Source organism: Tupaia chinensis, unplaced genomic scaffold (assembly GCF_000334495.1).
Source record: "Tupaia chinensis unplaced genomic scaffold, TupChi_1.0 Scaffold000305_1, whole genome shotgun sequence".
NCBI lineage: Eukaryota > Metazoa > Chordata > Mammalia > Scandentia > Tupaiidae > Tupaia > Tupaia belangeri.
Window position 1 is genome coordinate 1068796 of NW_006159795.1, and position 12506 is coordinate 1081301.

General features: G+C 38.9%; 1 protein-coding gene across 3 annotated transcripts in view; it reads right to left on the minus strand.

Moving 5' to 3' along the window:
• The window catches only part of SLX4IP (SLX4 interacting protein), a 227267-nt gene that overhangs the window by 74235 nt on the left and 140526 nt on the right, over positions 1-12506 (minus strand). For 2 of the 3 annotated variants that reach the window (XM_027772825.1, XM_027772826.1), the window contains exon 3: positions 8671-8760. In XM_027772825.1, the coding sequence (XP_027628626.1) occupies positions 8671-8760 (90 nt within the window). Of the gene's footprint in view, positions 1-4078; positions 4200-8670; positions 8761-12506 lie in introns of all 3 variants that reach the window. The other variant, XM_006150912.2, reaches the window with a different exon arrangement.

Here is a 12506-nt window from a genome sequence, read left to right on the forward strand (position 1 = left end):
TTTTTTTTTTTTTAAAGAATTATTTTATTTAACTTTATTTATTTTAATTTGACCAGAGAGGGATAGAGTGAGAGAGAGAGAGAGAAAGGGAGAAAGCAAGCTGCCAGGTCCGGGACTCGAACCATGGTCAGCCATATGGGAGTCCAGCACCCTTAACCACGATGCCACCTACCAGCCCCATGAGTTTAAGCCATCGGGTCTGGGATTTGAACTGCAGTCAGCTACGTGGGAGTACAGCGACATAGTCGTTATGCTAACTGCTGGTCCCCCCAAACCATATATCTTGTAAGAGATTAATATTCAGAATATATAAAGAACTCCTACAACTGAAAAAAAGAAACACAAACAACCCAATTACAAAATGGACAAAGCATAAATGTAGACATTTCTCCACAGAAGATAATGGCCATAAGACATGAAAATATGGTCAACTCACTAGTCATTAGGAAATGCCAATCAAAAACCACAGGGAGGGGGCAGCAGATAGCCTGGTGGTTACATTCTGGATTCCCATATAGATGACTGTGGTTCAAGTTCTGGATCCAGTGGCTTGAAACTCATGACGGTTGCATGTGCGTGCTTGCCAAAGATCCCAGGAGGATGGAGGAAAAGGGACTGTGTTGTGGCCATCCCCCATGGAGAGTAAATTCTCACTTTCCCTCTTACTGTCTCTATCTTTCTCTAGCAAACTCATGCACCCTATGACAAAAACCTCTTTAAACACACACACACACACACACACACACACACACAATGAGATACCACTTTATATTTACTAGGATGGCTGTTATCAAAATAACAAAACCTAAGTCTTGACAAGAATGTGGAAAAACTGGAACCTCGTGAATTGCTGCTCAGAATCTAAAATGATACATACAGTCACTCTGAAAGAGTATGACAGTTTTTTTTTTTTTTAATTCAACAGAATTACCTAATAACCCTGCAATTCCATTTGGAAAACAGGGACTTGAACAGATACTTGTACACCAACGTTCATAAAAGCACTTTCACAAAAGGCAGAAAGTAGGAAAAAACCCAATTGTCCATTGACTGATAAGCAGATAAATGGAATGTTGTATAGAATGGAGTATTATTTAGCTTTAAAAAGGAAAAACTGGGTATTCACCTGCAAAAAAGTGAATCTGAACCCTATCTGTCACCATTAACAAAAATCAACTCAAAGTGGATCAAAGATCTTAACCTAAGACTGCAAACTATAAAACTACTAGTGGAAAACACTGGGAAAACTGTGAGTCACTGGAGTAGATAAAGACTTCTTAAGCAAGACCCCCCCAAAGCACAGGCAATAATCCCCAAAACAGACAGGTGGGATTACATTAGATTAAGAAGTTTCTGCACAGCAAAGGACACAGTAGGCAGGGTGAACTGACAACCCTCAGGATGGGAGAGAATTTTTGTTAACTATGCCTCAGATGAGGGACTGATAATCAGAATACACAGGGAACTCGACTGGTTTACATGGAAGAAAATGATTAAACCAATTAAAACATGGGAAAATGAGTTGAATAAACATCTCTCTAAGGAAGATAGAAGAAAAGCCAAAAAGCATACGAAGAAGTGCTTGACATCCCTCATCATAAGGGAGATGCAGATCAAAACCACAATGAGATACTATCTAACCCCAGTCAGAATGGCGATGATTAAAAAAACCAAACAATGATAAGTGCTGGAGGGGATAGGGTGAAAGGGAAACTCTCCTACACTGATGGTGGGAATGTAAATTTTTCCAGCTGCTATGAAGAACAATATGGAGATTCCTCAAAGACCTCAAAATAGAACTACCATATGATCCAGCAATTCCACTCCTGGATATCTACCCAAAGGACAGGAGAATGCTCAGTCAGAAACGTGCTTACACAACTATATTTATTGCAGCATTATTCACAATTGCTAAGACATGGAACCAACCCAAATGTCCACAAACAGATGAATGGATTGAAAAAGTGTGGCACATATACTCCATGGAATACTATTCAGCCATAAAAAACAATAAGGCCCTGGCATTTGATAGAAAGTAGATGAATATGGAAGATTTTTTGCTGAGTGAAGCAAGTCAGGCTATGAAAGAGAGACACTATATGTCTCCACTTAACATATACTGACTGTCCACACTCTATGGTAGAGACTGAAAGACTGGAGGACATAAAAGCATTGAAAATGGTTAAGGACACTAGAGACAAAAGGGAAGGAGAGTGTGAGAGGGGAAGAGCAGAGGAAAGGAAATTTGGGGGAAAAAATAGAGAGGTAAGACATGTGTGGGACATAGATATGGTTTATTACCTGTTGATGATTATGTGTACAGTATGCTCGACTAGGCTGAACTGAGTGTATATCATGCTGGGTTAAGTCTCTTTACAATCAAAATGATGTATAGTGATTGAATGTATATGTCCCCACTTAATATATACCAAGTGTCCGTACTCAGTGACTGAAACTAACTGACTAAAGGATATAGAAATACAGTATATAGATATATAGTGCATGTGAAAGAGGAGGGTCTGAGGAAGGACATTTAGAAGAAAAATAGGAAGGCAAAGCATTAATGGCACAAAGAAATGTGGTATTATCTGTTGAAGATATTTTGTAGTTTTATCAACTGTACTAGGAAGAAATGTTCACCTGTTGAAATACCTATTTTGTAAGGCAAATAATAACGTGATTGAATGTATAAAAGAAAATGAAATTTAAAAAAAAAGAAAAAAAATAAAATTAAAAAAAAGGAATGAGATTCCTGGGACCAGCAGATGGTATAATGGTTATGTTGCTGACCATGGTTAGAGTCCCAGATCCAGTGGATTAAAACTCATACCAGGTGTGTATGTATGTGTGCCCCAGGAGAATGGAGAAGGGATTACAGTGTGGCCATCCCCCAGGGGCTGATCTCTCACTTTCTTTCTGTCTCTCTGGCAAGTGCATGTGCTCTATAGCAAAAATTTTCCTCTAAAAAGAAAAAAATGCACATATACCTATACAATATTGTTTGGACTGAACATTCATTCATTCAAGGCTTTCAGTTTGAGTAACATTACTCTACCTGCATAGGTATTATCTTCATGAGAGTGAAAACTTCAGATCAAGGATGGCTTCAGAGGGGCTACTTAAACCAATGTTTTTTCTAGAGAGGTGTATTAGCATAATCTGATTCAAACCAGTCCAGCCACTATCCTCTGAGCATTAACCCCAGCTGACTATTTTTGTATCCTAAACAATGCTATGAAATTTTATTAAAAACAAACAAACAAATGAAAAACCAACATGGACAGAGTATAAACTCTGAGTTGCAAGACAGAAGCACTCAGTCTGGGTTCAGGTCCTGTCACTGATCACTCAAGTATTCCTTCATTTAACATGTCACTGAAACTGTAGGTCAGGCACTGTGTTAAGGAGGTGGCAAAAGATAAGAGGAAAGATACTAAATAAGCAAGACAGTCTCAGTCCTCAAGAAGATGATCATTTATTTGGGCAAGATAATAAAGATACTACCATGCCACCTTGTTATCAGGAAACAGACATCTCAACCGCTTCGCCTTTCACATACTGGGCCTGATTATTCCTTGTCTGAGAGAGGAGGCTGCCTTGGGCATTGGAGAATATGTGGTATCCCTGGACCCTATTCACTAGGTACCAGTGCCTCCCCATCCCTTACCAGTTATGACAACTAGAACTGTCTGCAGTTCCAAATATCCCCTGGAGACAATTTAAGAATCTCTAAAATAGGGTGACATACATAAAAACATTTTAAACAGTACAAAGCACCAAATCAATTTAAGTTGGCATTAATGTAAATCCATTTGTAAGACTATTTTAAAAAATCCTTTAAAGAATTTAAAGTTTCCTTAGGAATGTTTTATTTGCTATTTTTATATATTTGCCTGCCACTAAAAGCCTTCCAGGGCTTTTTGGTTAAGTTTCTTTACCCAAACAAAGTATTTTCATTAGAACACAGTTTTCAAGTGAACATTGTATTAACATGACAGTTGGGGTCAAACATAATTGCCATATCTACAAAGCAGAAAATTTATTTTCTTTGTCCAAAATCAAAGTGTTCACTGCTTACCTTTTAAGGTCAAGGGATTGGATCTTGTGAATTCTGCATTCGACGGTTTGTGCTGTTTACGAACTTCCAAGTACTCTTTAACTCTTGAATCTATGGTTTCTTTTAACAGTAAACAGACTTCCTAAAGTAAATAAAAAATTGGACATAACTTTCTAATTTAATGCAATGCAAAAATAGTTAGCATAATACATGATGCTAAAATGTCCACATTGAACATTTTGTTTTGTTTGCTTTTTAATTTAGCTATGAATGTTGAAAGGAATGTCATATGTACTCATGGATAACACCGCAGATTTGAATTTGCTACTGTGGTTTTCTCAAAACCATGAGGTTGGCTCGCTCTGGGATCTGGAAAATTCATTTCATTTCTCTCTGCCTCAGTTTCACATTTACAAAGGGAAGATAAAAATGCTAACTCCAATGTAAACAGCCCTGAGAGAAAGAGTGATAACATCAGTAAGGTAAAAAATGCTTTTGTTTTAATATACCAATCAGTTGTTGTATGGTGGCGAACAGAAGACAGAAGTCAAAGAGAGCCCACATTGGTAAGGGCCCCTATAGTCCAGGGAAGGAGCCAGGAGGACGGACACAGTCCTACAATGTGTGTGCAGAGGGCCTGGGGAAGGTAAACCATAGCCCAGTCTACAAGGGGCATTCCCCCCATGACTTCAATAGAGTGTTGTCATGTTTCACTGGTTTCTGGCCATTGCTGTCTCAGGTTCATCACTTAGAATCTTCATAAATTAAAATGAAAATAAAGTTTTTCTTTGCTTTAAAGAACAATGATGGTAAAATTTTTCTTTTACTGTAAATACTTGCACTCTTCAAATAGTATGGAAAACTCTTGATTTAACTCACACATATTTTTCTAGATAAAATATAGTAGTCTCTTTTTTCCTGCTTTTTATTTTACAGCCAGAGATGCATGGCCTTATGGAATACAGTAATATCCATTTCCAGTTGAGTGTTTTGGCATTGTGCACATAACAGAAAGGCAGCCCTGCCTCATACTGTTGTTTTAACAATTAAAGAATTTTGCTTCACATGCAGGGTTCAACTATGACTGAGCTAGAAAATATGTGAAAGACATACATGGAAACAAGGGTTGTTAAAATTTGGCCATAAATGCCCTATAAGGCTAGAACTAAAAATAGTATGACAAAAATAAAGCAAAGGCCCATACACATAAACTTTCTCCCTATAGTTACGGGGCTTTCCTTCTGGGAGTCAGGGTTGATGAATACAAGGTAGGCCATGTGCGATGTGGTCAAAATACCCTAGAAACTGACCACACAACCCTGAGTAAAGCATTCTCTTCAGAACCAGTGTAATCCAAGAAAAACCCCCAAACACACTTGAGACCAAGTTAAAATCAACAATGAGTAGCAAGACATATACGACATCTCTAGCTAATGGGGGTTTATGGTTGCTTCCTCCAGTTTACAAATGGAATAGTTCGTGTCTAATTGTTTGATGCAATGGCTACTCATGCCGGACTCAAAAATAAAAATGTATTTTCAGGCTGGCCCTGTAGCCCAGTAGTTAAAGGAACTGGAGCCTATATGACCAGCTGTTTAAGTCTCGGCCCTAACAGCTTGAAAAACACACTGCACCTGCGTATGCGTGCCCTAAAGCCTGATTGGATGGAGCAATGGAGGAGAAGGAATTACAATGTGAGCACACCCCATTATGGTGTACTTCCTCACTCTTTCTGTCTCTCTCTGGTTAGTGCATGTGCCCTCTGGCAATAAAAAATAATAATAATAGGGGCCAGCAGCTGGTGCAGTGGAAAAAGTGCTAGACTGCCACATGGCTGACCACACAGTTCAAGTTCCAGACCTGGTAGCATGGAGATCATGCCAGGCTCCTGTGCGTACATGCCCAAAATCCCGAGAGGAGAATGGAATGAAGGGATTATGGCATGGCCATCCTACTTAAGTGATAATTTATCAATTTCCCTTTCTCTGTCTCTCTCTTTCTCTTTGGTGAGCACACATGCCCCATGGCAAAAACCTAAAAAATATATATAATGAAATAATCATAAAATTAAAAATAAACATATGTTCAACATATGCAATTAGCTCCATTTTTCTAAAAAGGAATGGGATATTCTTAGGTTTTCATTACATAAAGTGAATGCTAAAATGTAATCAAATGGGTTGCTTACGAAATCCCAATCATGAAATGATTTCATGATAAACAAAGATGAAAGCATTCAGACACTGAACATAGGCCAAAGTCATATCCTTTCCTCCACCAGCTTTGCTTTTCTCCTTTTCTATGCTTACATACATGTATTTACATATACACATACACACACATTACACACACACACACACACACACACACACACACATACACCACACACACACACAAATTATCCTGGAACAACCTTAATGTAATGAATATATTTTCATGGAACAACTTAAAAACAGAAGCAGCAGATCACCTACTTCACTTTGAGAGGAAAGCTCAGTTGCTGGCATGACTGGCCCTCTTGCAGCTGCCAGCGTAGCCATGCTCTGCAGGTCCTGTCGTGCACGACAGCTTTGCTAAGTCATGCCCCAGTGCCCTGAAGTGGGGACTACGTGGAACAACCCAGCTGCAGGTGGCATCCTGAAAAAGTGTAGCCTCATGCTTTGGCTAGAACCACACCCATAGCTTTATTTTAATGCATTCCAAGTCAATTGGCTCTTAGAAAAAACTGCCTAGATATCAACAAGAAAGGTCTAATCTGAAGTAGTAGAGCAGAGAAAGAATGGAGGAAGATCTGAGACTAAAACTTTTGGTTCTAGAACATGGCGAATGTAAGTCAGGTCAGAGACTTTTTGGGTGAGATCCCTTGAGGTGAATATTAATCACTTTAGGAAATGAATGAACTGCCTCAAATCATGTTAGATGTGTTTGTAAGCAAAAGCTTGACAGTACATGAAGGAGAGCAACAGATGCTGGCCTATTACACATTGAGTCCTGAAGAGGGTGGCTCATGGCTATCTACATAAATGATAAAGCCCATCACACCAACCCTTACCTACCTTCTCTGAGCTTCGAATCACCAGGTATCCTTTGCAAAATAATGATAGCAAAGTCCTGACAATATTACCTTTTGACTGAAAATATATTTTCAGTCCCCTTTCCATAAAAGGAGATCTTCAAAAGGTTAATGGGAAAGCCAGGTATTGGTGTAGCAGTGGCATAACTGGACCCACCTTGAAAAGGTCCTGGGTTCTCATCCCAGGACATCCCTAAGCATATGAGGTACACATGAGCATGCCCAAGACTGAGGCTGGCTGAGGACCCTATTGTAGGTGTTTGTCTGTCTTACTTTCTCTTAGGAAACAAATTTTGTGAAAAAATTTCATGCAATATGGGTGTTATGAAAACCTACATATGGATTTCAATTTTTTTTTGGCACCATAATAAGCTTACTTTAATTCTATTTGTCCACAAATGTTTTAAAATCCCCTGCGTACTGACTCTGAATAAAATTTATCTTTATTTCTTATCCTAAAAATCAGTTGTGACAAATAAATATGAGAAGGAAACAAAGTACTATGATATTCTAAAGGTTGTGTAAGACACCACATGGCTGCCCTGGCTCTGTCTCTGTATGCGGGGGGTCTAGAGAAAGAAGCAAAGTATCGAATGAGAACCAAACATATTTTCTTTTTTTTTTTTGAGAGAGATCTTTGTAATAGGGTGCATGCGCTCGCCAGAGAAAGACAGAGAGACAAAGCGAGAAATGCCACTCCCCCCACCCCCAACCCCAGGGCAGACAGCCACTCAACAATCCCCTCTCCTCCATTCTCCCCTATGGATCCTGGGCATGTATACATATGCGCCCTATGTGAGCTTCAAGCAACCAGGTCTAGGACTTGAATTGCAGTTGACCATGTGGGAGTCCAGTGCTGTAACCACCGCACCACCTGCTGGTCCTCCAACTGCATCTTCTACCCCTCCATCACAGCTGCACTTGAGTGGGACTGCTGAAATTTAGAATCAGGAGTAGGTTTAGCCAGCCTCTGGTTCAGACTCCTTCACTTGTCAATGAGAAGGATGAGGCTCAGGGAGGTCACACATCACACATCTAAGTAAAACTATTCGCTTTACTGACTGACAAACACAAAAGAAGGGACAGAGGCTCCTCACTTGGCAAAGGCTCATGACAATAAAAGGATGGTAGAAGATAAAAGAAGAGGATTTAAGACAGGTGTGAACGATCAGCCTGTGTTAACCTCCACACCTGCTCCAGGTGTTCAGTCTGCCCTTTATAACCAGTCAGATGAAAATCCCTGCTTTCAAATAGTATTTGAACAACTCTTCTTCTCTTTTCAGTATAGAGAACCCCTTTTTCCCAACAAAAGGGTAGGAAATTTCTGTTTTAAATAATATGGTAGCATATGAAGTGTATGGATGCACTGGTTCTGAAAAGTCTATGTCTGTCTGTCACTGGGAATATGATTACTGTTTTGCAAGGGTTAAATATTACACAATATATTTTTTTTCCCCATGAATGAAAATGAAAGCTGGAAAGAGCTTTCTTCTAGCAGCAGCAGCTACTTGCATTTAGAAAGTTAAACGTTTTGTTGTACCTCTTTCTTCTGTTCAGAAAACCAGCTGGTATCTTTGTTTGAACCTTGTGACAAGATGTGAAGATCCACCAGGACGGCAAAATTCCCACGCTGAAAGACATTAATGGCAGAGTGAGTGTCTGTGTGGCTCACGCCCAGCAAACAATGAGAGAAAATCTCACAAATTCCTATCTGGTTGCTCATGATGAATTAGCAACAGAGTTCACTACTGGACAAAATCTTACTATGGGACAGAGCCACAGGTCATACCCTACTATTTTCCACAAGTTTAAAATGTATAGTGCAAATCCTAGGGGGAAAAACAATCTTAATCAGGGTGAAAAAGACAAAATATCTACCTCTGGGCCACACCCTGAAGAGGGATACCCAGGCATCCCAGTCACAGTTGGAGGACCACCAAAGATCAAGAGAAGTTAAATGAGCCAGTACTAGCAAGACTCCAGAAAAGAATAAGCCCCTGCAAAGCCAGGAGATTTATTTCTTCTAAGTAGCAAAGAATAGATACTGGGTTGTCAAAATAGTCATGACATATTTTGCATAGAAAAACACAGAAAAAACATGTTGTGACTTTTCCAAAAACCCAATACAAGCAACTGCATTTATAGATGGACAAAAGAATTAGCTGGGATAGTACGTCTTGGAATAGAAAGAGAAGCATGGAAAAAATGAGTAAAGAACCAAGAAGAAGAAGGTACTTTCTGTGTGCTAGTTATCTAAACTACAGAAAATGTTATGGCAATATGCTATAAAATGGTACAAAGCCTGCCTTCATTCATATTCTATAGGCTAGCACTATCCAGCTTTTTTTTTTCTTTTCTTTTTTTTTTTGTAATAAATTGAAGGTTAGCCCCATAGCCCAGAGGTTAAGTGCTGTGTATAAAAAGTCAGATCCCACATGATCATCTGTGGTTTGAATGTCAGCTGAGAAGCTTGGAAAAACATGCTGGGTGCATGTGTATGTGTGCCCCAAATCTCAACAGCATGGAGAAATGGAGGAAAAAGGATTGTGGTGTGACCATGACCCCACTGAGTAGTCCTTTCTCTGTTTTTCTCTGGAGAATACACGTGCCCTCTGGCAATTAAAGAGAGATAATTAAAAATGTTAGAGGGTGAGAAATAGGGGGAAAATGCATACACACACACACACACACACACACACACACACACACACACACATATATATATGTATATATATAACAAGAAATGGAAAGTTTTTTGTTGAAGATAACATGTATGATGAAGCCACTATACAGTGTATTCTGGATGGGAAATCATATATTGTACGCTGTGATGATGTTCAGTGAATCGATGTTAAGTAAATAATCAAATAAAAATAAAAAATGAAAAGGCTAAATATTGAATTATTCTATATCTACACAGTTCAACAGGATAGCCAATAGCCATCTGTTGCTAGTGAACACTCAAAATGTGGCAATCATGGGCAACAGGCAGTGGTGCAGCAGTAAAGCAACTGGTTCCTCTTGCAAAAGGTCCTGAGTTTGTGTCTTAGGCCCTCCCTGGGCATGTCACTTGTGTGTCTGTGATCTAAGCTGGCTGAGACTGGGGGCTGACTGTGGCACAGGGACCCTGATGGGGGTTTCTCCCTCTCTTGCCTGGAAAAAAATGAATGGATTTTTTTTTTTTTTTGAGAGGTTTTTGCTATAGGGAGTGTGTGCTCGCAAGAAAGACAGAGAGAGAGAGACAGAAAGCAAGAAATCACCTCCCAGGGGGGATGGTCACGCCACAATCCCTTCTCCTCCTTTCTCCTCTCGGGATCTTGGGCACACACGCACACACGCCTGGCATGAGTTTAAGCCACTGGATCCGGGACTCGAACTGTGGTCGACTATGTGGGAGTTCAGTGACATAGCCATTATGCTAACTGCTGGTACCTGGATAATTTTTTTTACAAAAAGGGGTTATTATGTCTGAGAAACTGATTTTTAAATTTAATTTAATTTAAATATCCACATGTGGCTATACTGGACAGCACAGCTCTAAACCCTGTGAACAGTTGTATACTTACAAATGCTCACACCTTATCAGTGATATATGAGAATCACAATACAACTATAGACAAATTAATCTGGAAAGGAATAGAAGACCAAGACTGAAGTTTGGGGATGATCTAAGAGAAAAAGAGGCTCAGTTTGCGTGATTATGGCACACACGGAAACTCAATTTTGCACCATTTTGGCTAAACATTTTGTGCTTTAATTTAATGGTGAAAGGAAAGTATAACAGTTTCAACAAATGATATTAGAACATCATATATAAACATGGGAAGAAAATAAAACTTAACCAGTACCTCAAACCATACACAAACAGAGAGCTAAACATAAAAGTCAAAGCTACCTTCCTAACCTTTGGGGTAGAAAAAGATTTCTCAGTATCCAGAAAGCACTAAATATTAAATAACTAATTGTAAAATGAAAAACCTTGGTCATTAAAGAACACCATTATAAAATAAATGTGTATGTCACAGATTGCTAAAAAATATTCATATATATATATTTTTTTTTGAGAGGTTTTTGCTATAGGGCACGTATGCTTGCCAGAAAGACAGAGACAGAGAGATAGGAAGTGAGAAATCAACCCCCAGGGGGGATGGCCACACCGCAATCCCTTCTCCTCCTTTCTCCTTTCGGGATCTTGGGCACACATGCACACATAAGAGCCCGGCATGAGTTTAAACCATCTGTTCTGGGACTCGAACTGCGGTCAGCTACAAAAGAGTTCAACGACATAGCCATTACACTAATTGCTGGTTCCCATACATATATATTTCTGATATAAAGAACTGGTACCTAAAAATTTCTTTCTACATAACAATATCAAAAAACTAAACAAACCAAATCTGAACAAACATTTCACAAATAAAATAAATGAATGGATAATAATAATATGAAAAGTGTTTGACATCATTAGTCATTAGGCAAAAATAAATTAAAACCACAGAAGGATATAAATACAACATCCACAAGAGTGACTAAAATTTAAAAAGACTCGTACAACACTAAATGTTGGTAACCCAAACTCTTCTATGTTGCTAGTACAAATGTAAAATGGTTTAACCACTTTGGCAAATGGTTTGTCACTTTCCTAATAGTCAAACATACATTTCTTTACCAACGAAACTAACAATTCCACCTCAGATATTTACTCAAGGGAGATGAGGTATATCCAGGGTCTTCAAAAAATAAATAAATAAATAAATAAAAATAATAGAAGGGACCAGCAGATGGCGTAATGGGTACGTCACTGGACTCCCACATAGTTGACAGCAGTTCGAGTCCTGGACCTGGCCACTTAAAACTTATGCTGGGTGCATGTGCATGCATGTCCAAAGCCCCAAGAGGAGAATGGACAGAACAGGAGGGTGTTAATGTGGGGGGGGGAGAGTGGTGTTTTCTCTCTTTGTCTCTCAATTTCTTTTTGTCTCTCCGATGAGTGCACACACCACAGAGAGAGAGAAAAAAATCTCTCTACTAAAAGAAAAAAAAAAAGTTCATGGAAAACACATATCACAAAAAATGTATGAATGGATTTCAAAATTTTTGTACCTAAATAAGCTCCTTCTTTAATTCCATTTTCCCACCAACTACATGAGTTCCCCCTTATATGCACAAGAAAACTTGTATGGAAATGTTAATGGAAGTTTTATTCATAATGACCAAAACTGAAGACAATCCAAAAGCCTATCAATAGGAGAATAAACAAACTGTGGTATAGTTGTGCAATGGAATGTTATTCACCCATGGGGATTAATCTTCAAAATATTAGATTAACCAAAAAGAAACTAGACCAAAGAATACAAACTGTATGATTCCATTGAT